General features: G+C 48.0%; 1 protein-coding gene across 1 annotated transcript in view; it reads right to left on the bottom strand.

The window, feature by feature from the left end:
• Nucleotides 1-626: 626 nt before the first annotated feature.
• RUVBL1 (RuvB like AAA ATPase 1) overlaps nt 627-26,993 on the bottom strand; it is a 40,901-nt gene continuing 14,534 nt past the window's right edge. Inside the window, exons 4-11 of the mRNA XM_028101781.2 lie at nt 21,784-21,935; nt 18,663-18,752; nt 17,723-17,872; nt 15,476-15,539; nt 13,898-14,096; nt 6,600-6,702; nt 2,233-2,324; nt 627-1,017 (exon numbers count right to left, since the gene is read on the bottom strand). Coding sequence (XP_027957582.1) covers nt 858-1,017; nt 2,233-2,324; nt 6,600-6,702; nt 13,898-14,096; nt 15,476-15,539; nt 17,723-17,872; nt 18,663-18,752; nt 21,784-21,935 — 1,010 coding nt within the window. The 3' untranslated portion in view covers nt 627-857. The remainder of the gene's footprint in view (nt 1,018-2,232; nt 2,325-6,599; nt 6,703-13,897; nt 14,097-15,475; nt 15,540-17,722; nt 17,873-18,662; nt 18,753-21,783; nt 21,936-26,993) is intronic.

Genomic DNA, 26,993 nt, shown 5'->3' on the forward strand with positions numbered 1-26,993 from the left:
AAAAAAAAAAGGGGGGGGGTGGAGCAGAACTCCCCAGCCTTACGTGTGGGCTGCTTAGTGACTCCTTCCAAAGAGGACACCATGAAGGATGCACACGACAACCAGGTGACTGAGGCCAGCCATCAACAGGGGGAAGTCACAACAACACGCGAACCCTCAATGCAGTGTGATGGCAATGGCACTGCACCTCTGTGGTCTGCCACCAAGAACCCAAAACCCTGGGTCACCACGAGAAACACATCAAACCAACCCGCTGCAGGATATTCAACAGAACACCTGACCAGCACGCCTCTTCCCGTCAATGTAGAAAAAACAAGGAACTGTCCTAGCCAAGAGGAACTGAAGGAGGGTATGATGGCTAAATGTAACGTGACATCCTGGGCGGGATCCTGGGACAGATGAGGCCGCTCAGTAACCCAGGAAAGGCGAGTAGGGTACAATAACATATTAACTTTGGCTCATTAGCTGGGACAATGTGCCAAACCAGCACTGTAGGATATTAACAGTTAAGCAAAGTGGCGTGAGGTATATGGGAACTCCCTGTACTATCTTCACAACAATTCTGGAAATCCAAAATTATTCTAAAATACAGTTTATTTTTAAAAAAATTAGAGAGAGACAGGTCATCAAAATAACCTACAAGGATTTATTAGAAAACATGCCAGGTGAGGCAGGGTTCCTTCAAAGCAACCGCAGGAGAAGTTACAATAATTTAAAAAGCAACACTTTTCACACTGAGCTGGTGCTGCCCGCCGTGGCCGAAGGGGACAGAGCCCAAAGCGCAGGGCGAGCCTCCTGCTCGCAGGCGGCACCCAGCCAGGCACGCCCGGAGTCTCTCCAGAACACCTCAGCTGTCTTCACTTCATGTACTTATCCTGCTGGTCAGCCAGGATTTTGGCCGAGGACTTGGCATCATAGAAGAGCTCACTGATTTCCTCGACATGCTCTTTCTCGATACTGTCCTTCCCATTGATCTTAGCCAGCAAGTTGGCTGGGGTCAGCAGCTGCACCGAGTACCTAGAGTGACAGGGGCCAGGGCAGGGGTGAGACGGGGCCACAGGTGGCAGCCCCCTCACCACACCAGCAAGACCTGCCGTCTCATGACCCCATCAGAGGAGGGAAGTCACCGGCACGACACATCCTAGCCCCCAAATCTCTGTCAGTCTAGAAGTTCTCTGTAACAGCAGTAACTACATTGCTATTTCAAAGAGACCACAGGGGCGCCTGGCTGGCTCAGTTGGTTAAGCGTCTGACTCTGGATCTCAGCTCAGGTTGAGTTCAAGCCCTATGTTGGGCTCCACACTGGGTGTGGAGCCTACTTACAAAAGTAAATAAGGGGGGACTGGGTGGCTCAGTCGTTAAGCGTCTGCCTTCGGCTCAGGTCATGATCCCAGGGTGCCCGAAGCCTGCTTCTCCCTCTCCCACTCCCCCTGCTGTGTTCCCTCTCTCGCTGTGCCTCTGTCAAATAAATAAAATCTTAAAAAAAAAAAAAGTAAATAAAATAAAATCTTTAGCAAGGGGGACCACAAACTGTGGTGTACACAGGCACAGGCCAGAAATGCTAAGGCCCAGACTGGGACACTGCACAGAGCAGGCAAATGAACACATAGCCAACATCCCCCCTGCAAAGCCACGGAACTCTGGGAGTTTTTAGAGCACCGCTCCACCCAAATAAAACAGCCTGCAGTTCTGCTTCAACCTTGGAGGAAGGAACAGACTCAAAGGGAAACAGAAATAGGGACTTGGGTCATGATTTCCCAAGCACTAAGAGGGACATCCTACAGGCAGCTGGCTTCAGACCCCTGGTGAAGTCAGGAGAGCAATCTGTGCCCACACCCGCCCTCCCCCTCCCTGCCCGCCTCAGCCTGGAGAAGAGCCCCAGGGGAGGGGCCAAGCACAGCCCGGCCAGTGAGCCGTCTGCCTTGGACCCTGATCTCGGGATCGTCTGTCGCCTCCACCAAGGAGGCTGGCAAGCTCTCCACACAGGGGAGCATCTGCTACAGGACAAGGGGACCTAACCTGTTACTCTAGCTCTATGAGCATCATCACCTGAATATTCCACATTCTAAATCACAGTGCCCAGGACAAGACCCATCATAGCAATGAGGGCAGACATGGTCCTATGCCCTGTGAGAGGGATCCGCCTTTATGTCCCAGGGCCCTCCGGTGGCCCCACTGGGCCCTTGGGCAGGCACCAGCAGGTGGGGAGCAGCTCCGGGGAGACGCGCTCACCTCAGAGTCGTCTTGGTACCGATCTCCCCCAGGTGGTTCAGCGCCTCCTCACTGATGTTGATTCCTTCTGTCTGGGCTCGGATTTTAATGATCTTTTGGAGGAGAAAGACCATGATCAACAGTGACTGACCTCAAGTGTCCCCTTTATCAAGTGCTTTAAAAACGACCTTGTCCCATGTGTCCTGCATCATCAGTGCTAAAGAGGCCCAAACCCAGGCTAGAGGGGCAGAGAGCTGGCCTCCGCCCAGGACTTCTGGCCTGGCACACCTTGGGGCTCTAGCCAAACCACATTCTGTGTGAACAGCTTACAGCCTGGGCTCACAGTGACTAGAAGGCGGCTGGTACCCCTGGAGGTGTGCACCAGGGTAGCTCAGCCCCTGCCTCCCCAGCCTCCCTAATGCAGTTCCTAGATCTGGAGAACACAGGCCCCTCCGAAACCTGCCAGGGCTCCCTCCAGGGCTCTAACCTTCCTCCCCAGCATGGGCACCACCACCTATAAGCACTCAGGCAAGAAGAGACATTTTTTATTTGCTTGATAAATACGATGATTAAATAAATCAAAAAAGTTACTTTTAAAGATTTACCAGCCCTCATAACATCACTGGGAGATATCTAATCTATCACGAAGAGGCTGACGCTTGTTGCAGTGTGAAGATCCTGGTGAAGCCGAGGGGAGGCGGGCTGGCGGCAGGGCCGCTGTAACACACATGGCCCCAGGATCCTGCAGGCGCACCAGCACTGAGTGATAAGGGGCAGCTGGGATAATGATGTTGTGTGTTGGGGAGCCGAGATAACTCGAGGACTTCGAGCCTCATATAATACAGGAATTTTTCACTTTGGCAGCTTCGTAAACAAGATATCAAGAAGCCCTTGTTTAAATTAAAGCCATAAAAACACCCAAGGTAGAGGAATAGGAAATGGGAAAGACTGAGTCCCCAGCCAAACCCTTGCAAGGGGAAGAGAGGGACCAGAGGTTCAGGAGCCAGACTCTGAATTCACACCAGCCCTGAGGCTCTGAGGCAGAGACCCACTGGGGCAGGCCGCTCAGCATCTGGGAACTCCGGTGAGGGCCCCTCGCATGGCAGCTGCCGTGAATGGGGAAAGTCGTGCTCCAGAGGAAAGCCAGGTCTCACAGAACTGGACCAGGGCAGAGGCCAAGGTAGCCAAGGCTGCACGAGCCAGGACAGGTGGCACGTCTGCCGCAGGCCGCTGGTGCCGCAGGGCGGAGGGCAGGTGCTTTCAGGGAAGTTCCATCTGGTCCAAAGAGACTCAAAACTTAGACTTCTGTATGAGATGTCCCAATTTCTAAATGTTGGCAACTTGTTTGAATCACTCACAATCACAGCACTGGCTACATAGAACTTTTCATTCAGCCAGTGGGCTGCCATGTATGACCTCTGTCAAAAGACTCTTAGCTTGTGCATGAGGAATTCCACTGTCCAGGGGCCAAAGCTAAATGGAGCCGAGGCGAGGGAAGTTACTGGATAGGCCTAAGGATGGCACAAAAAAGAGCAGGAAAAGAGATCCCTGCTCCTGACTCCAACCACAGGAGTCCCCTCTGACCACACCAGCCAGAGCCAGAGAGGTTTGTGTTCTACCAGAAAAGGGCTTTGCCCTGACAGCTGGGGATTAAGGAAACCTCCAGGTCCTGCCAAGAAAAATGTCCTCCGGGGGACTTCGGAAACTCTAGGGAGATGCAAATACTGAATCCGAGAGTCTGGTCAAGGAGAGAGCTTCAGCCCAGAGCATCTGGCCTTCAGCAAGTTGTACAGCATTCAGAGTCGGGCTTCAGGAATGTCAGGGCCGCTCTGCTCTCACTCTCTCTCTCTTGCCAGCAGGTCAGAGCAATCCCAAGAGCTCCTGTTTCAGACTGCTCGGAAACGGACAGTTCATAAATTAGATCTTTAATCATTTAATAACCTGCAGGGATAGTTTATGAGGGTGTCGGCACTGATGGCAGAGTACACAAGTTATATTTACTTTGTTTTTTTAAAAACTTACCCAGGCTCCAGTAAAAATGCTGAGGTTATCCCTTGAGCCCATCAGAACAAAGCAATGCGCGTCCTGGCAGCTGCAGTGACCTCTGCTCACCCTCCTGACTGAGCCAAGAAGGGAACCAGCCCAGGAGCCAGAAGCACAGTGCAGAACTTTTCAGGAGAGCTCGGACCCTGTGCTCCAGGGTCGAATGGAGGCAACAAAGGTGAACTGGCTCTGAGTGGGGTCCCAGCTCTGCAGCTTATCTTTGTGACCACAGGACCTTTGTAGTTCGGGAACCTTAAAGCCTGGTTACTGGGAGTTGCTATAAGGCCCCCAGCGGGTGGTGAACACCTGTAAGCCATTAGTAGCTGTAATAACTGCGCTGGGACAAAGGATGGCCAGCCTGGTCCCCTCCCTCGGTTACTGTCCCTCAGTCCTCACAACCTGGAAAAGAGAGAGTAGACCTTCCAGAGGACAAAGAAGGCCAAGGATCACAGAGGTGTGCCAGTGGCTCAAGTCACTCGGCCACAAAGCACCTCAAGTGGGTGGGGCTGCCTCTCCTGGCAGGACGACACGGGGCTCCTGTCCCACGGTAAGGTTTTGGGGGGGGCAACCAACTTTTCCTTTGCTTCTGCCTCTGCTTCTGTTCAGTGAATGCCTTGGCTTCAACCTACCATTCATCCAGGAGCCGGAGACCACGATCTGGTGCCAGGGCCCCGGCCATGGACACTGTGTCCCCAACAGTGCGCCCGCGGCCGCCCCCCACTGTTACGGCTCTGGTGGTCCCCAGCTCCCTACATCACCATGGCACTGGTGGGCGCTGGCCAACAACGAGCGTCGGCGGGGCGGGGCTGGGGGGGGGACCATGGTGAGCAGGGGGGCTGCCAGGGAGTGCCCCGGAGAGGCAAAAGGAAAGGCCATGCTCACAAACTGCCACAGGGAATCCACCCCCAACTGAGCTATGTCTAGCAGGTGGGAGCTAGTGGCCCGGTGAGGAAGAACATGGGTTTCTGGACCAGGCAGCCTGGACTCTGGTTTGTCAGTCTTGTCACTTACTGGCCACTGACAAGTTTTATGAACTTGGGCAGACGAGTGGGCCTGGGTCTCTGTGTCCTCATCTTTAAGAATGACAGTGACAATAGCTCTCCCACCTCACAGGTAATGGGGAGCAAATGGAATCACATTGCTAAGTGTGTCCACAGGCCCAGCATGACATCCAACAAAGAGGGCCTGTGCTCTGTGAGAGGAGAGGGTCCAGGCAGGGCCCGCTGAGACATCAGTGCAGCCCTGGTCCACCTGGTCTGTGGCCACACGGACCCCGCAGTGAGAGACCTATGCCGGGAGCAAGATTCTCTGGCACAAGGGTGGGCCGGGCAGGGCAAGAGCCCAGCAGTGCTGCCCCAGTGGGACACCAACCTAGGGCGCAACCCACCACTGAGCACGTGGCCTGGGCTCCGCACCCAGGACTTGCCACTCACGGACTGAGCCATACACAGGAAGAGAGGGGATCAAGGACTACCTGGCAGTACCAGGAAGAGGACTAGAAATTCTAAGTGTAAAGTGCCTGGGCACGTGGTGCTCCAACTCCAGATCAAGCAAGAGACGAACCCTGTGTGGAGAGCTGGGACGGTGCCCCCCGGGGTAAGGCCCGACTGCAGACACCTGCTTCATTTCCCATCCTCAGGCCTAATGCACATCCAGCTCGCACAGAATTCTGAGTATCCGCTCTGAGTCAGGTACACCTCCTTCAGCCTCTTATAGGCTAGTTTTAGGACCACCACTTCCAGGGGCCCCTCTAAGCTGTGTGACCCTGCTTCACCATCATCTCTATGGCCTCCACAGCCCCCAGGAGACCTGCCACTAGTCACACTGGTTGCAGCAGATAGTCGCTCGCCCCACTCCAGGTTCTGTGCCCTTTTGGAGCCAGCCTGCTGTGGGTTCTGGTGGGATGGAGTACTTGGCTTTGCCTACTCAGCAGAAGAGGCCTCGGACAGGGGCTGGCCGAGACACCAAGAATGACTGCTAAATCATATCTTATTGCCTCTGTCCTACAGCTGGTGGCCTCCCTAATGGCTGTCATCAAGTTGATTTTTTCACTATCCCTTTCCTAAAGTTTATCAGAATGCATGTAGTAGAAGAGACAACAGCCAGGACCCACAGACCTTAGCTGAGGTTTGGGGACACCTCAGGCAACGTCTCATCAGCCCACCCATCTTTCGGACGGAAGGACTGAAGCCCCGGAGTACTGTGACTTGCCCGAGGCCAGCAGCTAAGTGCCAGAATGGTGGTGGAAGCCAGGTCTGCTCCATGGATACCTTTCTGCACAGCAACAGGGAACGCTAGGAGTAAATGAGGGGAGAAGAGGGAAGGGCGGGGCAAGGGAGGCTCACCTGTTTCATTTCCTGTGGGGTGTACAGCATGGTCCGGATGATCATCACACGGTCCAGAAGGTCAAGAGGGATGCCATGAGGAGAGGTGATGTCTTCAGTACCCCTGCAAGGGCCAAAATGATCACATCACCCAGGCCTCTCTGAGACCAGAAACTGGATACTGGAAACATGGCTGAGGTACTCACAATGACAAAGCAGGCAATTCAATCCTGAGTCAACCCATGACCACAGAGTGAACCAATTAACATTCAGGTGGCATCAAAAACAACTTCATTATTTTAGCAAATGTCAATACAATAGGAAATTTGGGAAAGAGGGAAAAAAAGGCCACCTAAAATCCTATTAAAAATATTCATACAGATATTTACCAAATTTTCATATAGATGTCTTTATAAATCACACTAAGTGTGTAGATTTTTTTTGCTTTTGTCCATGCTGCTTCAGTTTTAATAACCCATGAAGGGGGCACCTGGGTGGCTCATTCAGTTAAGTGTCTGCCTGCTCAGGTTGTGATCCCAGGGTCCTTCCTGGGATGGAGCCCCACATCCCCACATCAGGCTCCCTGCTCATTGGGGAGTCTGCTTCTCCCTCTGCCTCTGTCCTCCCCACTGCTCGTGCAGGCACGCACTCTCTCCCTCTCTCTCAAATAAATAAATAAAATCTTAAAAAAAAAAAACCCATCAAGTATTTTCCTTAACCCAAACTGTTGGGCATTTAGGTAGTTTCCAACTGTTGCTATTATTAATGATGTTTGATAAATAATTTCATGCATACAGCCATAAACATTTCCTCAGCAACTCTCAGAGTACCTGCTACAATCCTGAATATGTTTGAATGAATGAGTGAACTAATTTCCACAGCTACATGAGTGATCTGATCTCAGTGCATTATAACCAGCACAGGACATTCTAATTCTTAAATATTTTGCTGCTTTAATGGTTTAGAAAAAGAAAGGGTAACACTTTGTTTGAATTTACATTTCCTTGATTATTAGTGAATCATTTGAATGTTTCCCTTAGATCCACTGATTATTTTCTTGCCTTTTGGGAACTGTCTAATCATGTCCTTTGTGCCTATTTTTCTCTCGAATCCTTAGCCAAACCATAGGAAGAGCGGCCCAGGAGGGAGCCCTGCCAACCCATGAGGCCACGAGACACCAACTGCCCAACAGGAGGCATGCCGAGCAGAGCTGGTAGCACACAAGGTCAGCTTCAGCCGCTGTGTCTGAAAGCCCAATGTGCTATTATGCCGTGTGCTCCTGCCTCAGCCTCTGAGAGTCGCAGCAGCAGCTCGATGTCAGCACTGACTCTGGCATTCCTAAACTTACGCCAGACTGCAGAGTCTATGGGGTCATAACTCATCAATAGAACAGAGAACAAGGCAGGTCATTTGGATTTAGTTGTTAATATTACCAGAATATTCAGTTTCAAATACAAGTGAGCATTCAAGAAATACAACTTCAGTAAAGAAATCTAGCTGTTGAAATTCTATCCAGGGGCGCCTGGGTGGCTCAGTCGTTAAGCGTCTGCCTTTGGCTCAGGTCATGACCCCAGGGTCCTGGGATCGAGCCCCGCATCGGGCTCCCTGCTCAGCGGGGAGTCTGCTTCTCTCTCCCACTCCCCCTGCTTGTATTCCCTCTCTCACTGTGTCCCTCTCTGTCAAATAAATAAATAAAATCTTTACCAAAAAAAAAGATTTTATTTATTTATCTGGGAGAGAGCGAGCGAGAGAGCACAAGCGGGGGGGCGCTGGGCAGCAGAGGGAGAGGGAAAAGCAGACTTCCCGCTGAGCAGGGAGCCTGATGTGGGGCTCGATCCCAGGACCCTGGGATCATGACCCGAGCCGAAGGTAGACGCTCAACCAACTGAGCCACGCAGGTGCCCCTTAACCCACAAATTCTTAAGCGAAAGGGCATCTTTATTTTTCTCCAACCTTTCCAATAAAGTTGTTCACCAAGACGCAAAACTCCACAGTTTTTTTCAGATTTTTTTTCTTTAAATTTAATTTGATGTTTCCTTTTTTATGCAAAAAACAAAGAAAAAACTCTTACAGTTTTGAATCCACAAAACTAAAAATTTAAACAAAAAGGTCCGCTTAAAGACTGCCAAGTATTTTTCAGGAATTAAAGCCGAAACATTTGTCCAAGCTATGAAACTTAGGTACAAAGTTTCTTTTAGAAAACATATTAGTAAAAAATAGTTTCTGGGATTCTATGCTGCAAAAATCCCACAAAAGGGTCTGTCCCATCACTTGCTAAGTGGGTGAGGGACCGGAAGCCCCTATTTACCAGTGCTCCTCCAGGGGGGCGGTGAGCCCAGAAGGAGCTCTCAGTGCAGAGCAATCACTGTCTGACAAGGCTGCCATAACTGTCAGTATAGATTATAAAATTGCTAATAATAAACTGCAACAATTACATTTTGGCTAAAATTGCAGATTTATTCTTGTACCCAGAGGCTCCTTTCTGGCTTTGGTGTCAGCCCAATATTGATTTCACCATTAGGCCATTTGACAATTGTTCCAACTGTGTTAATGCCATGCCTCTTCCAGATATATAGTTTTGGGCTGTGATGCCACAGACCTAATTCTCCTTAGAATCCAATATGGTCTATCTGCAGGAACAAGGTCACTGTACTTCTGTATCCTATAGCTACACTTACAAGTGCAAAGGGTTGACTCAATTGTGAACGTTTCCATCTTACTATAATTCAAGGTTCCTCCGCTGACACTTTTGACATTGTGGACCAAATAATTTTTGTAGGGGCTTCTCCTGGGCATTGTAGGATGTTCAGCAGCATCCCTGGCCTCTACCCACCAGATGCCAGTAGCACCCAAAGTCATGACAAGTCACAACGTCCCTGGCTGAGAATCACTGCCTGACTGCTTCTTTATATAACCCTGTGGCTACAGGAACACAGATACCACAAAGCTTTTCTGATGACAGGAGACGCAGTGGAGAACACCTCTCTGGGTAATGTGAAGGGTAACTCCCGTAAGTCCACTGCACCCTGGCTCAGTGGACACAGGCAGAGTGCTAAGAAGAAAACCATTTGCTTTTCTGATGAGGCTGCCGAGACGATTCACTGAAGAACAAATGGTCCTGGGACAGTCGGACAACTACATGTAAAGGAGTGAAGCTGGACATACCTCTTCCTTAGACTAAAATTAACCACAAATGATCATAAACCTAAACATAAAGGCTAAAACTACAGAACTCTTAGAAGAGATCACAGGTGTAAATCTTTGTGACCTTAAATGTTTTTTCGGATATGAGCCCAAAAAACACAAGCAACCAAAGAAATAAGAGAAAAACTGGACGGCATCAAAACTTAAAGACACTATCAAGAAACTGAAAAAACCACCCACAGGATTGGAGGAAAATATTTGCAAATCATACATCTGGTACAGGTCTAGTATCAGAATACATAAAGAATTCTTAGATCTCATAATAAGAAGACAACCTGAATAAAAAAAAATGGGCAAATGAGAGTAACAGACAATTCTCCCCAGAAGACATACAAATGGCTGTGAAACACATGAAAAGATGCTCAAAATCAATAGCCAAATGCAAATCAAAACCACTGTGAACTACCACTTCACACCCCCGTGGAAGGCTAGACTATAAACGTCCGTAGTAAGTGTCGTCTAGATTGTGGAGCAACTGGACCCCTCAGCCACTGCTGGTGAGAATGGTGAGCCGCTGTGGAAAGCAGTCTGGCAGTTCCTTGAAAGGTTAAAAAGAATTCCCATCGGACCCAATAATTCCACTGATAGGTATGTCCCCAAGAGAAATAAAAACAAAAGTCTACATAAAAAGTTGTACACAGATGTTCAGGGCAACATTATTCATAAGAGCCACAGAGTAAAAACAACCCAATGACTCAATGTCCATCAACTAATTAAAGGGTCAGTGTATTATTAAATATTCCCCATTTTGGAATACTATTCAGCCTTAAAAACCAATAAACACTAACACGGTTTACAACACGGATGGACCTTGAAAACATTATGCTCCGTGAAAGAAGCCAGGCACAAAAGAGCACAGGTCGTGTGGAGCCATTTATATGAACTGTCCAGAGAAGGCGAACGCATAGAGAAAGTAGATGAATGGCTGCCAGCGGCTGTGGGGAGAAGAGAGGGGGAAAACAGTTGGGGGGTGAGGCGTGGCAGCAGGATAACTGTTGATGGGTATAGGATTTCTTTCTGGGGTGACGAAAATATTCTAAAACGGACAGTGGTGATGGTTGCACAACTTTGTGACTATACTAAAAACCACTGAATTGTACACTTTAGTTGGGTGAATTATACTGTATGTGAATTCTATCTCCATAAAGCTGTTTTCTTCAAATGTACCATCTTCTGCCACAGGAATACACCGAATGGAGACTACACTGTTTAAGTCTTGCTCTTTGCTGCAACAGAGTGAGTTGTGGAGAGAAACTCCCACAAAGACTCCTTAACCCCAGGGAGCTATTTCCCACAGGAAAAGAAGACCCCTTAAGTTTGGGGAGCTGGGATCAAGGCCAGTCTCTCCTTTAATGGCTGAGGGTCCTGGCACAGAAGGGACTTCTGAGGGTGGCAAGGGAGGGTGGAGCCCATGCAGCTGCACCACCCCTGGCGCCCAGGGGCATTCTCTCTTCTCAGGAGGAGCCTGAGGCCTGAAGGTGCTCCTGCAAGAATGGCTACCCTGCCCTGTGCACAAGGAGACATGACCTAGAGGAAGAGGGGGCAGTTGGCACTTTCACAGCCACTCCCTGACAGAGGCGGCAGTGACCTGCACCAGCTCAGCCCCCCCTCCACACCCCACACTGACCAGAAACAGTGCGGGAGAACAGGGGTGGCAGGAGCTTTAGAGCCAGCCGACCCCCAGGCTTGTGGCCCACTCACATCACCTCCCGTGGGAGTCTGGAAATGAGGTCACCTGCCCACAGAATCGTCAGGTGCAGGAGATTACATGGGGTGACCTACTTAGAGTACTGTGGACAGTTTCGGGCACAGAGGAAGCCCTCAGTTACAGGGAGCTCCCTCCCTCCTCTTGCCTTTCGAGCTCTGGAGGTCAGATATGGGTCTGAAGGGCAAGGAAGCTCGACAGCTCCCTCCAGGAGTAAAGTCTATGGGGAAGCAAGTCATATGTTGCCGAAACTGTACCAATATTCCAGAAATTTCAACACTTCACATCTAAACCAAATCTTGTTGGGAGCATGAGCTTTGAAGTCCAACACCCTAGATTCAAACCCCAGCCTTACTTCTGAGCTGTATGACCTTGGCCAAATCCCCCATCATGGTGGAGCCTCAGTATCCTCATGTGAACAGTGAGAACACCAGTCCCTTCCCCAATAAGTTGAGGTGTGACCAGCAGTGTGCACAGAAGGAACTCCTCAATACATGTTGGCTATTATTTTTATTGTTGCTAATTTCACATTATTCTCACCACTACAACAAAAGCCCTACCAGCTACCAGCGCTTCGCACCAAAACCTTCATCTAGAGCATACAACCCAATTCTGGTTGCTTCAGCAGAGCTGCAGAAAGCATCACACGCTGAGCATCTTCCTCCCACTGCGGTCTGGCAGCAGTGGGCAGCCACAGCCTCTAGCAGCCCTTGATGAAATCCGTCTGGGGGCGCTGGGGCCAAGTTTCCCAGGTTTCAGGCTGACCAGAGCTCCTTCCCCACTGGGCATGCTCTGAGTTCAGAACCATCTTCCTGTGTACTTTTTTCCCGGGTGGGATGGGTCTGAGAGAAGGTACTCTGAGGCCTAAGAGTCTGCTCCTGTCAGACGCTGCCAGGCTCCACTGGCATCTGCTGGGTTGGGTTATCTGTTGTGAAGGAGAGGAGCCTGTTGGCAGAGCCCCCCAGCAGGGGGCGCCATCAGTCCAGGCTGAGCCTTTCACCAACTTTCAGACTGAAGCCAGGTCTGACCAAAGCAAGCAGAAGTCCAGCAAAACTACAGGGTGTGGGCGGCAGGGATGCCAGGCTCACCAGGCACCAGGTCACATACTGGTTTCCAGAGGCTGCCCAGGTAGCCAGCTCCTCTCACCAACGACTGGCCTGGCCCTGGAATAAGCTGCCTTCTCCCCAAGAATGCAGAAAACACCTGTGATGGTGATCTTGTCAAGACACCAATACAAGGAGGGATTCAAAGAATGACTACAAGCTGCTGCCACATGAACTTGAATCATGTAAGCAAATCCTAATTCTGAAACAGAACGATCACCTGAGAGGGGAGCTGCCCCAGAGCCAGCAGCACAGCCTTGGAACAATCTCAATGGAGACAAAACTCTGTCAAGAGCCAGCTAAAGTCCTGCATGTGACCCACCATCATTCAGAGGCAAGTCTAGGTGAATCAGCAATTTGGGTTCCTAACTTGGTCTGGCTCCAGCTCTGTACTGAGATATTCATGGGCCTTAGGGTCTCTTTCCAGATTCCTACCACCCCTGCTGCCAGGAGCACGCAGCCTCCAGGGCTCTGTTCTCCCACACTTCTCCCTGGCAGGCTTGAAAAGGGCTCTTCACCACCCTGCTTTGTGCCCCAGCATTCAAACCGGAGCACAGAAAACCAAAGAGCAAGAAAACTACCAAGTACATGGCCCTTGAGAGCTGGGAAGACAGTGTGTTCTCTGGGGCTCATCTGCTCATTTGCAGAGTACTCAGGAGAAAAAGAAACTCGAGAAAGACCCCCCCACCCAGCCCTGGGCCCATCCTGGCAGGGTGAGCATCATGTGGGCATGTGCCTTCCAGGTCTCAACATCCACCCTTCCCAAAGGCAGGCCTCAGGGGGGTAGGGGTAGGGGCAGGCACCAGTGTGGCTCCAAGAAGGTAGAGAGATACAGAGAAAATACTGGTTTTGTTACTGGTTTCATTATTAGAAAGATCTGGGTCCTCATCATATCTTTATCTTTACAACCAGGATTTATTCTGCTGTTGTTTCTTCATCTAAAACACAAAGCCAAGAATACTTACCACCCACAGCTAGTATGAGGATAGAAATTAACATATGTAAGGTCACCCAAGGCCAGCCTGACTGACCTTACCTTTGCCCTCTCCAACAGAATGACCAAATCACACCACACTGTAACCCCAGAGACCATGTGGGAGGCCCTCATATTCAGTAACAGGATGGCTGTTGCCCTGGATGGCCATGATGGAATGAGGCTGATGCATGAACTACCTGTGAAGACAAGCCACTTTGGCAGGTTTCTCTCAAAATGAACATGATCTCCCTTCATCTCTATCCTGACTCACAACATTATGGGTTGAAAGTGATCCCAGAGGAAAACATGAGCCCAGATGGACTCACCCTACCTGATGACACAGTTGCCTCGGTTGGATGCAAAGATGACGATGGGGGCGATAGAAGATTCCAAGGCCCGGTGCAGGTAGGTGAAGCACTCGATGTCCAGCATGTGGACTTCATCAACAAAGAGCACACCTGGAACCAGCTCAGCAATGCCCTGATCAATGTACTTATTCACCACCTTGTTAATCTCCCCTCGAAGTTTGTCTAGGAGACAGTAAGAAGAGACAGGCACGGTTAGGTGGGGAAGCAGTCACCTCCTCTCCTCTTCTCCCATCCCCATTTGATCCAAAGCCAAGTGTGGGGCCCACTTTTACTGCTATCTGACCCCAGGCAGGTTACGTTCCCACTTCGGTGTCATGATCTGAAAACAGGGATAATCACCACGGAGAAGTCACAGAACTGGCAGCTTCCCCTGCCGACATGTTAAGTCTGTAATGGCTTTTACAGTTTTGCATGTCTTCACAGGGGCATGCACCCCCCAGTCACGCTCTCCACTTTGCTTTATTACTCACACACACCCACCTAGTGCCCTGCCACATCCCAGAGAACAGAAGTTGGGGAGTCCTGCTTGAAGTGAGTTTTCATATGCAAATTTTCCTGTTCTGCACTCATCAAATGACCCTTTCTTTTGGCCCTGTATGACAAAGCTTGGGTTAATTAACTTTCAATCAAGTGCCTAGATGAAGGAATACAGTGCATGCAAAAGGCTCTCTGGAAGGAAACCTGTGAGGAAGGCAGGTTCTGAGGAAAGGTCCAACCTCAGAGCTCTAGAGGGATGGGTCTCTCAAGAGTTACATGAGACCACCTAAGGTGACCGTTCTTGTTCTCCAAACCAGCTCCTGCACTATCATGAGGAGGGAGCTGCTCACAAATACAGAACACAAAGATCTGATGCTGCATCTTCCACCAAAGCCAGGAGGCAGGGATGGTCAAAAGAGGAGGTCATGGTCAAAACCGTGAAAACACAGAAACTGATCTTGGCGACTCTACTAGAAAAGTCTCAGATCATTCTGCTGGCTAACACAAAACAGGTAACAGGCTTTAATGTTTAACATTTTAAAGTGACAGGTGCTTAGAAAAAAGAGGGATGTGCCAGTTGGGAAGAGAAGCAGGGGAAACTGAAGGTCCACAAGGGAGAAACAACATTCCTGCCAAGCCATGGGAAGTGCCCAGGAAGCTGAGCTGGGCAGGCTGGGAGCTGCCTTGCCGCTGCAGAGCAAAAAGAGCCAGGACCGAGGTGGTGGAGCTTGCTGTGCTCAGGAGTGCTCTGGCAGGAGCTGTCCTGCACAGCTGGACTGATACCATCCACATTTCCGGGACCTCGAAGGGACCAGATTGTGATGGCCTCCATCTTCAAAGATGAGTGCAAGGATATTGAATGCATTCAAGAGAGTGCGCTAGCACTCCGGGCCAGACAGCACACAGTACGCTAGGATGAAGTCAGGCTCTGAATGACGAGGAAGAACCTGTCCCAAAGTAGTTCCTCAGGTCCGAGGATTCACTCAAAGAGCCTCACACAGTACATCAGAGTCCAGAGCCCTACGGTTCTGGTTCTTGCTCTCAGGCCTTGCTGTTTCTCTTACCTGTGATTTCTGTTTTCTTTGGCTTCATTAACTGGCCCATCATAGACAGGATGTCTTGACCCCCCTGCAAAACAGAAGACTCACAGAGTCAGTTCCGCTTTCTAAGGCAGCTGCAAAGGTCTCCACCACCACCATCACACTGCTTCCCATTGTCAACTGGACACGGGGTTTTAGGTGTGGAGACCCCAGACACCCTCAATGGAAAGCATGAGGAGCTTCTTCTTCTTCTTCTTTTTTTTTTCAAGATTTTATTTATTTATTTGACAGAGACACAGCGAGAGAGGGAACACAAGCAAGGGGAGTGGGAAAGGGAGAAGCAGGCTTCCCGCTGAGCAGGGAGCCCGATGCGGGGCTTGATCCCAGGACCCTGGGATCATGACCTGAGCCGAAGGCAGACGCTTAATGACTGAGCCACCCAGGTGCCCCATGTGAGGCACTTCTACTAAACACAGAGGAATTTTTAAGAGGTCCCCCTTGGCCTTCATGGGATGTACCAGCTCTGTGCGGCCTGCCCCAATCTCCTTCTCCAGCCATATCCTTTTCCGATCCCACATTCCCTGATCAGCCACACAGGACCAACCCTTCTCCAAACACCCGTGCTCTTGTACGATTCAATGCTTTTGCATATTCTAGTCCACCTACCTGGAAACACAGTCTCTTTTCCAGGAAGCTCCAGTTACCCATCAAAGTTCGGGTCAAATGCCCTCATGGGGCATCCGACGCCTACCCTCTGCCGATGCTCTGGTTCCCTTGGGGATGGATGGACTGTTGAGGTAAGTATAAGGATGTACTTATCTGCGTTCCCACATCTCCTCTCTAGACTTGACTGCACAGTCACTTCCAGCGAGTCCTGCCCTGGGGCTGCTTGGTCTGGGGAGCCGACCCTGCAGGACGGCTGGCTGCTAACAGACTCACCAACAGGCTCACCGCCAGCCCCTCCCAGGGCAGTCATCTGCCTAGCATTTCGTGATCCCATTCTGCCAGGCCCTGGGACAGAGGTGGAGGTGCTTACTAAATGTTCAGCTATAAAATGTAGCGAATGTTCCCTGAGAACCTACAACATCTGATCCCGCAGGGTAGGAACTATTATGCCCTCTTCACAAAGGAGGAAACTCAAAACCAGAGCACCCTAAATCACAGAAAACCCACGGACACCAAGTGACTAATGGGTAGAACTCATTAGTGTCAGAGTGACACAATCCCTGACTTCCAAGTCTTGGCCAAACACTCTAACCAAGGTGAAGGCTCCCGGGAGGCTGGTTTGGGGACAGCTGTTCCACATACAGATGGACCTCTTGGTCCAAAACGATTCTTCAGCAGCACACCTGGGTGGCTCAGTCGTTAAGCATCTGCCTTTGGCTCAGGTCATGATCCCTGGCTCCTGGGATCGAGCCCTGCATCGGGCTCCCTGCTCAGTGAGGTGCCTGCTTCTCCCTCTGCCTGCTGCTCCCCCTGCTTGTGTGCTTGATCTCTCTCTCTCTCTCTCTCTCTCTCTTATTCTCGCTTGCAAATAAATAAATAATAAAATCTTAAAAACAAAACAAAACAAAACACAAACGATTCTTCAGCAATCTCTTGGCCAAGCCTCTAAGGGGCAAAACACCCAAGGATCAAATTTCAGGTTAGAAAGCCTATTCCCTGCTAATGAAAAGGCAGACTCGTAGGATGAAGAGGAAATCAAACTGAAAGGCTACCAGCAGGGTGAGTTGGGGTTTTAAAATCGCACATTTTGCAGAGATGTCATAGAGTCATACTGTACTCCCCCACATTTTACTAGTCAAGGCCTAAGCATCCATTTGTCAGCATGAGAAGCCAACACAACTCCTGCTCCAAGCTAAAACACCGAAGATTTCACTAAGCAGAGGGAAAGACACAGCTTGGTCAGGCTTTCGGGAATCCTGCAAAGGGCTCAAAGAACACTCCTGCCCTCCACCATTAACACCCAGAGAATCCCAGGCATGAGCCTGCTTGCTGGAGGGAAGCCACGAAAGAAGCTGGCTAGCTCAGGGCCAGAGGCCTGGCTGGGGTAAGAAACAATACACATGAAATCATCTGTGACTAGAGCATTTGAATTGGAACAAAGGAGTCCCTCGTAGCTCATGTCGATGTTAATTGCTGAACATTACAGATAGAAAAGGACCGTCTGCCCTAAGAAACGGCAGCAAGACACTGACAATTCATTCCCAGAGCTTCCATGCACACACCAAAGGGCTCGGGTGCCAGGTCATGCCCACATCAAGGCAGTACCTGGGGCCGTGCGTTGGCCACATCCAAGTCGTGCAAGGTCACATCCTGGATGATTTCTTTCTTCTTGTGCACATCCCCCTTTGGCAAGGGGACATACTCTTCAGCTTCAAGGTCAAATTCTGTGGCATAGGTATCACACCTGCCCTGCCTCTGCAGAAAGAAAGAAACCTGAGTGCCCGGTGAGTGTTCACTGCCAAGTCCCCAAATGGCACAGTGCTAAGTGAGATAAAAGTCTCAGTTCCCAACTGTGGGCCTGACAGCCTACCTGACAAACTTGAAATATGCCCCACGCCCCCGCTGCCAAGAGAGGGAAGCTATCTGCTCATCGCTGGGCTCCAAAAACCCAGTTGAAAAACACCTGATACTTTCTCTGAATCTTTTCCCCCCTCTCTTTCTTTTAACTGTATGCAATTCCTGATAAAGGGCAAATCCAGTAGATTAACTGGAGACGGAGGGAGCCGTTCAGACTCTTTTGTAGGTGGGTGATTTATCGTATGATATGAAGTATTATGCTCATCCATTAAACAGTGAGGAACACTGTACAGGACACTGAAAATCAGATATAAAAAGAATGCCAACTAATGCAGCATTCCTTTCCACATGCATATATCTTGGGAAGAAAATACCAAAGAGATAAAAGGAAGATTAAACGCACTGCACACTTCAATTTGAAAATGACTACAGTTGTTCTGCTTTCTCACCTGGTACTCCCCCTCTAAACAGGCTTTAGTATTTTTCTAACAGACTGTCTGTTTTAATCATGAGAAGGTTAAAGAATGAAGATAAAGGGAAAGCAAACTTTATTCAACATAAAGGGGCAACTGCTGACCTTCCCTCAGCATCCCACCAGACGCCAGCCCCTCCCCGCACCCCATGCTCCTGAAGAAAGCAGCCCCCCTTGTCACCTAGGCCTCCTCCTGCAAACCAGGCATGGTGTTACCTTCACGGCCCCGCTGTTGGCTTCAATGTAGATCACATCTCCAGCCTCTACTCGCTCTTTCTGCAAACTTTCAAAAATGCTGGGGTCCAGCTTTAAAGAAAAAACAAACAAACCCAAAAACATTTGATTCAGGGAACTGTAATACATATAGTATCTATTTCCGATATGCTGCTTATAAGGTACCTTTCCACAAGGGACTCGAGGTAGCTAATGACTGTGTGGAGAAAGTGTGTCTGTGCGGGCGCGGGGGTATGTGTGTGCGTCTGTGGATGTGTGTGTGTGGATGTATGAAACAACTGGCTCTGGGGATATGTGTCCTAGAGACAGCAGGAGAATGAGTGTGCCCAAGCGGAACACAAGGAAAGACCTATTATCCTCCTTCCTCCTACTCCTGAGGTTGCAGATTGGCAAATATAATTTTGATTACTTTTAGGTGAGGCCCACGCTGTCCGTGGGACCACAGGTCCTAAGACCCCCTTTTGAGATTGCTCTCCCTGCTTCAATTCTCAGATGGGGGGTAGAACTTCCTGCATGTGAAGCACCCACTGGAACCTGCTTGCTCTTTGTGGCTGGCACTTGGTGGTCCTATGATTTTGGACAAGGCTCTCTGAACCTCAGGTTCTTCATCTATACAATAGCACCCAGGTATAAATATCCAGAGGGAAACACAAACCAAGCCTTTTTGATTCAAATCTGTGTCTGCTCCCTGGGGCCTGCCTGCTTATACCTCCAGGAAAGGAGAGGAGCCTATTTTTGACCACTGCTTTTCTCCTCATTGTTCAAATTCAGGCTACCCTTAATGTTCAATATTCTAGGACAGCATCTTTTGTCAGGAGCCAGAATTTAAACATAAGTTGCCATTAAACTTCAAGGAGAGCTGTTTTTCTCAAACTTTGTATTTTATAATGTGAAAAAACTTGGGCTTTATCTCAAACAAAATTAAAGAGTAAAACTCAGGACTCAGTGAAAGAAGCCAGACACAAAAGAACACATGCTGTATGATTCCATTTACATGAAATGTTCAGGAAAGACAAATATATACAAATACAAAGTGGATTAGTGGTTGCCAGGGGGTGTGGGTGGGAATAGGCGCTATTGTCAACGGGCAGGAGGTTTCTTTGGGGGTGATGAAAATGTTCTAAAATTGGATGGTGGTGCTACCTATACCATTCTGTGAATAGATTAAAATTCCTTGAGTTGTACGCTTAAAATGGGTGAATTTTATTTAAAATTAAATCTCAATAAAGCTGTTAGAGACCGTAACCACAGGAACAAACCCGGGGCTCTGTGTCACTGGCGGGGTGGGGCCTGGCAGCTTCCTAAAGCGTGAGAACAATGCTTGGTAAGCCCCTGACGCAGGGCCTGGCACGAGGGAGGTACATGATAATGATGGCAAGTACGATAATTCTCCTCCTTCACAATTCAATACCTACAAGTATCTGAACTCCGTTTGTCCAAATACCTTATACATATGCTCAAATTAGCTACTCATTTGGGAAGAAAAAAATTTCATTTTCTCCCTTAGGTTATTTTCTTGAAGAAACTGTGCAAAGCAGCCTGGTGGAGAGGTGAAATCTAAACTGCGTGCCTTATTTCAGCTCTCCTACACTGGGGAGTATTCCTTTTTTTTTTTTTTTTTTTGCCTCAAGCATTTTAATATTGGTTAATTTCCCAAATGAATTGACTGAAGATGTAATTACTGGAAAAGCAGCAGATCCTACCAAGAAATCTAATTAATACAGTAAGGGAGAGATGAGGGGGAGGTTTAAAAGAGATATTTGCAGAGGCAAGCTCCTGAGATAGAAACCCTGTTAGGAAAAAGAAAAATGACCCTCTGAAGAAGTGACATTTTTATGATCTCCATAAAGCAGTGACCAAGAAACCACCTTACAGAATCAAAGAACCATAAAATCACGGAGGAGAGTGAAGATGGAGAAATTATATGATTAATCTCCCAGAGTTCAAAGATGGGCAAACAGAGGCCCAGAGGTCACACAGGAAGTTGGAGGATGGACAGCATAACGGCTGGGACTCAGAGAGTCCGCTCTGCCACTTAACCAGCTGTGCAAGCCTAGGATAACTGCTTAACCTCCTGATGAAGTCTCAGTTCCTTCTTCTGTAACATGAGGGAAATTACACACATGGCACACATACATGTAGAAAGCTATAAATGACAAAAGATGAAATATTTGTTGAAGCACTTAGCCTGGGCCTGGCACATCCAGTAAATAAGATCTATGGTGCTATTATAATTATTATGATATTATTTATTATAAATAATAAGGCAAAGCCTACAATCCCAATTGCCACGTTTCTCTAACTGAAGGCTCTCATAATAACATCAACAGCTACCATGTCTTAGGTAACTAGGAGCTACCCCCAAAACTACGACTTTTATATTCTTAAGCCACACACTGCTCTCAGCAGCAGAGCCCGGTCTCCCTTTCGGACTTCGCCAGACTCCAAACCACACTCTTCCCCTGGGCGCCCCTGCTACCCACATTGCCAAGGCTGGCAGGACAAGTGTCTGACGAGGGCGATGGAAGGCCTCCCACACTGCCACCACTATGACTTCTCCACAAAGCCCTAGCCTGAGCAGAGTCAACCACTGAAGCCACTATAGCTTTCTAGGCTCTGACACATAAAAGGAACTACATTAAGGATTCTGTGTTTGGCCCCTTGGGATGTCCATCTGTCATCTGTTATACAACTCTTACCAGATTACTCAATGCTGCTTCTTTCTGTGGGCATGAACACTGATATCTGAAACATTAATCCGTAGGTTCAGAGACAGGCCCAGAGCCTTTGACACATGGTCATAATACGGGATACAGCATGGCAAAAGGTAGGCACGACTAAGCACACAGCTCACGTTTTAAGGTACAGTTTCCTAGGAGTCAATGAGAAAAGTTAGAGCTATCTTTATTGGGTCTTCTTGTGTACTCGCCCTATTCTAGGTATTGCTTAATACACATAATATCCCCAAATGGCCCTGTGACATATTATCACCTGCAGTATACGGAGAAAAGTGGGACAAAGAGAGGTTACATCACTTGCCCAAGGCCACACAGTGCTGACAGATTCTGAGGCAAGACAAGAGAGTCCACACAGAAGTACTCACTTTCAACTGTTTGGTTCCTTTGGCCGTTTTAAGTCCTATGATCACATGGCTAATGGTTTTGCCGTACCCTCCCATGGGGTTCTCTGTCTCACATGGAGTCAGCTCTGTGACTTCGCCTTCATAAACCTCCTTGGTCTCCTTTATCCGTAGCCCTGGAAGAGATGGCAGGTGAGCCCTGGTGAGAAGCAGAATTCTCTCTCACATATTCATAATCTCTCTCTCTTACTCCTTAGTAGCCTTTTTAGCCACAAAACTTCCATGTCACCAAGACTGACAAGTCAACCTTACTAATGCACATTCAAGGGTATCACTCTGGGTAGAAAAGTACTACAAACATAAATGTAACCTGGAGGAGCTATTCAGAATTCAGAAAAACAATTTTATTTCAACTTTTCAAAGGGACTTTCTAGGTTTGAATCTGGAACTAAATAGACAAGCTATCATTCTCAAAATTGCTTCTCACATTTGCTACACCTCCAAGGGGATGAAATTTAGCTTTAGCCTCTAACCCAGTCTCTGAACCCAAACCATTCTGCTCCACTAGATATGCCCTCATTTCCTGCATTTTTGACTCTTGAAAAGAATTTTAAAACCAATGGAGTAACTCCCCACATCCCTTGTGACACTATCAGGTCTAAGCTAGATATAATTAGAGGTCCATGCCAACAGCGAGTGATACTTGACCTGCCAGGTATCCTGGGCCTCTGGCTGACCCTCACTGCACACCCAAAGAAGAAAGACCCAGTGGTCATTCAGTATTTGCAATGGGTTGTTTTACAAGTTTTCCAAGGCCACAATTTCCAAAGCAACTCCCCAATGATAAAGCACAATTTTCAGATTAGAATATTATCAGTGAAGGCAAATGTCTCTCCTTGTTCTAAACATCAACCACATTAGCTGTTCAATAAATGTTTATTATCAAACTAAGAACTGTTGGCAAATTAGTTTTTAGAACATGATCTCAGTGCCTTTTTATGAAATGTTTTTGCTGCCTAAAGTACTTCACTCCTTTTTGGCTTCGCCAACTCCCCAGTTCAAATACTTACTCCTAGAAAGCTTGCCTCACACACCTTCTTCCTTACCCTCCAGATGACTCCCATGGCAACCCGTGCCTCCCACCTGGCACTCATACATGGGATTGCTGGGACTCGGGAAACCTGACTCCCCCCTCTGCTAGACTGTCAACAGCCACACACATAAGTGGATGAATGGAGGAAGTTACTCGAGGGTATGCGGGCTGTCATCAGGCAGACCATCCAGTACCCAAGAAATATGTCTACGGATACTTCCGCACATTCTCTGTAATGACCGAGATCTCTAAGGAGGTTGCCACATGATGCAACAGCCCAGGTCCACCATAACACCCCCAAACCTAAAACCCTAAAACCCCAACACTGGATCACACCTTTCTGCCTTCAAAGTCAATACAGGCATGTCCCTGCTCACTGGTGCAGGGGAACAGGGAATAGTGACTGGAGGGGGCACCACAAGGAGCTTCTGGAATGGTTGTTTTTTTTTTAGGAGCTTCTGGAGTTCTCATGTGTCTCTTGATCTTGGTGCTGGTTACATGAGTGTATTGACTTTATGAAAACTCATTGAGCTAAATACCTATGACTGTGTTTTTTCTTCTGTGTATATATATGTGTGAGTGTATATATATATATACATATATATATACACACATATACATACCGACACATATACATATATTATGCTTTAATAACATGTTAAAATAACAAAAAGAAAATTGGGTTTGTCTAACAAAGCAATGATAATTACTAGTAAGTAAAGGTTTTCTTACAACGGGAAAACAAATGCATACCACTGAACACCGCTTCTCTGAAAACACATGCGCTCAAACACAAGCTCTCCCCAGTTCCCAAAGTCTGGGTCAAGGGACACAAATCCTTTTCTCCAAAACCACAGATGTATCACAGGTAAGTTAACAGCCAATAAATCTGTTTTCCAAGGATTCTACATCAACAAGAAAACCATTTTCAGTCACTGTACCTGCCATCAACCCAGAGGAAAGGAAGGACACATCCTCGGGTCAAACTAGTTGAAGATGCATCCAGAAGGAGTCCCTACATTTAGGGAAAGCTGCAGGCCGCACCAGGAAGAACACACTATAAACCTCTAACTGTGGCGGCCTCTTCACCCACATAAGTGGCCTTCCCACACAGTCTACAGAAGGCATGCATGTCACTGCCTCATTTGATCCTGCACTGGAATCCTGAGGACAAGGGGAGGGGCCGGCACATCCCAACCTAGCCCTGTGAAACAGCCAGAGTGAGCACTCCTTATGTCCTTTTACAGATTTTACAGAGGGGAGGTCAGCTCCAAGAGGGGAGCCAAGGGTCCTTTCGTCCTTCATGGTAGACCCCAGACTAGCATCCAAGTCTTCTGGCTCTGACACCAGCTTCTTCCCGCCACACCACGCCACGCCACACCACGCCACGCCACACCACGGGGTGCCAGCTGGCTGACAGCCTTTCCCACAACACTTGGCGCTGTCCTTTCCCCTTCAGGTAACATGTGCCCACTGACTTCAGCAGTCCCTTTCTGCCAGCCCTTGGGTGTGAGCCTAGTCTCCATCTAATTTAAGTTTTGCCCAAAGGGAAAAACAGAAATGTAAGGGAAACCCATAGGTTAAAAAGATGTAAGACACATATCAACCAAGCTATCATGCAGACCCTTATTTGTATCCTGATTCAAATAATAATTCAAAAACTTTTCAAGAAAGGAAAAACACACTATAACATGAGACAACTAGAAATTTGAACACTAACTAGGTATTTGATGACATCAAGGAATATATTGTTCGTTTTTTTCTAGGCATGACAGTGGTATAGTGGGGTTTTCTTTTAAGTCCTTATTTTACAGAGATACATACTGAAATATTTATGGATGAAAAAGTAGGTCTGCAATTAACTTCAAAGGATCTGGGAGGGGAATGATGGGGGCTATAGATGAATCAAGATTAACTATGAGTTGAAGCCTGGTGATGGGACCATGGGGGAAGGTCATCACTTGACTCCTTTTTGTACATTTGAAACTTTCCAAACTAAGAGTTAGAAAAAAAAAAAAAAGCAATGAAATATTGTTCTACCACCTCTAGGATCACTACAATTAAAAGCTGACCATATCGGGTGCCTGGGTGGCTCAGTTGGTTAAGCGACTGCCTTCGGCTCAGGTCATGATCCTGGAGTCCTAGGATCGAGTCCCACATCAGGCTCCCTGCTCAGCAGGGAGTCTGCTTCTACCTCTGACCCTCTTCCCTCTCGTGCTATCTCTCATTCTCTCTCTCTCAAATAAATAAAATCTTAAAAAAAAAAAAAGCTGACCATATCAAGAGTTGGTGAGGATGCAGAACAGCGGGAAAGTTTGCACTGCAAATAGGGGTGTAAATTGGTACAAATACTTTAGAAACAGCATGGTATAATCTCCTAAAGTTGAACACATGAATACCCTATATTCTGTAATTCAGCTTCTAGGTATACACCTACTAGGTATGGGCGTGCTACATGAAAAAATACCGATGACTCTCACAAACATAACTTTGTGGAAAAGAAGCCAAACACAGAAGAATATATACTTCTACACTGCCTGATTGCATATGTGAGGTTCAGAAACAGGCATAACTACTATAATGTTAGAAGCAAGACAGTCATTAATTTGGAGAAGGAAGAAAGGATGGAGATTGGGGGTGGACACAAAGGGTACTTTGGGGATTGGCAATACTCTCTTTCTTGAGTGGGTGCTGACTGCATGGGCTTTCAGTTTATGATAATTCACTGAGCTATACGCTTATGTTCCATCTACTTTTTTGTTATGTGCACACAAAATGACCAAGTCACTTTAAAAAGAAAAATTTAAGTAAATAATACTAGTGAGACCTGGCAAAGGAGGAACACTGATGGCTTACATTTAGGAAACAATATTCTGGGGCACCTGGGTGGCTTAATCGTTAAGCGTCTGCCTTCGGCTCAGGTCATGATCCCAGGGTCCTGGGATTGAGCCCCACATTGGGCTCCCTGCTCAGCGGGAAGCCTGTTTCTCCCTCTCCCACTCCCCCTGCCTGTGTTCCCTCTCTCGCTGTCTCTCTCTCTCTGTCAAAAAAATAAAATCTTAAAAAAAAAAAAAAGGAAACAATATTCTAAACCTCAGCTGGAGTGTACATCATGGTTCTCTCACCCTTTAGTATCAAGATAGGCCTCTACAATTCTTCAGACCCTGGCTGGACTCAGACCATTTGCCTCTGAACCTCAGGGGTTGGGACTGCCACCATCATTCATTTAAAGCTCCCCCAGTGATTCCCGTGTGCATCCACAGCTGAGAACCACTCATTTAAGGAGTGAAGAACTCCGTCCTACTCACAATGTAGAGCCGTAAACTACCTCCGATGACAGGTAGCCCAGATAGGGTTTGGGTGTCCTCACCATCAAGCCACCTCTGTTCTGATATGGAAACAGCCCAATAGCACAAAGAAACACTGCCAATGGTGTCAGACACTCTCGATCACTTCCCACTTTTAAACGTAGTCATTATCTTATCATTGGGTCAGTTGCCTTCTTTCCCCAGAAACCCAACCAGAACAAAGACTCTCAGATATTAAAGTTAAGGAGAAGTTCTACTCTACTTTCATTCAATCCAGTAGCCCTATAAATAGAAGTTTTGGAATGGCCCCAAAAGAGAGGCTGTGTTTCATTTTTGCCTTTCCAAATTCTTAATTCCTCAATATCGAGACTAAAATTTTCCAAACCTACATGAATGTATCAGAAGACTGTGACATACTTGGAAAATTCTGTACTTTTAAAATGAACTTTGATTTTTTTTTAAATCAAAACTTTTATATCCCACAGAGATAAATTCCTTCCAATGGAATGCTCCCTCTATTTCCTGTTAATGACCATGACATGAAATTCCTTGTGGGGAAGAAAGGCATTCTCGTCTCTCACTAGTCCCTGTGTTTGTTTAGAAGTCGCTGTGTGCTGACAAGCAGGCAGGGGATGTGGCTGACGGACAATGAAAGCGGCTGTTAGCCAGGGAAGGGAACGAGCTGGCGCTATCTCTGGCAACGGCAATACAAATGACACAGGTTTCATCTGCTGGCTCAGGTTTCTAAATCCCTGACAGGGACCTTCATCACGTCAAGGAAACAGCACAGACTCCTTGCTTTTAATTTCTGGTCAGCTTACAGCTTCCTCCCC

The sequence above is a fragment of the Eumetopias jubatus genome, unplaced genomic scaffold (assembly GCF_037043125.1).
Source record: "Eumetopias jubatus isolate StellerSeaLion01/CBP00866 unplaced genomic scaffold, mEumJub1_p1.0 scaffold_1, whole genome shotgun sequence".
NCBI lineage: Eukaryota > Metazoa > Chordata > Mammalia > Carnivora > Otariidae > Eumetopias > Eumetopias jubatus.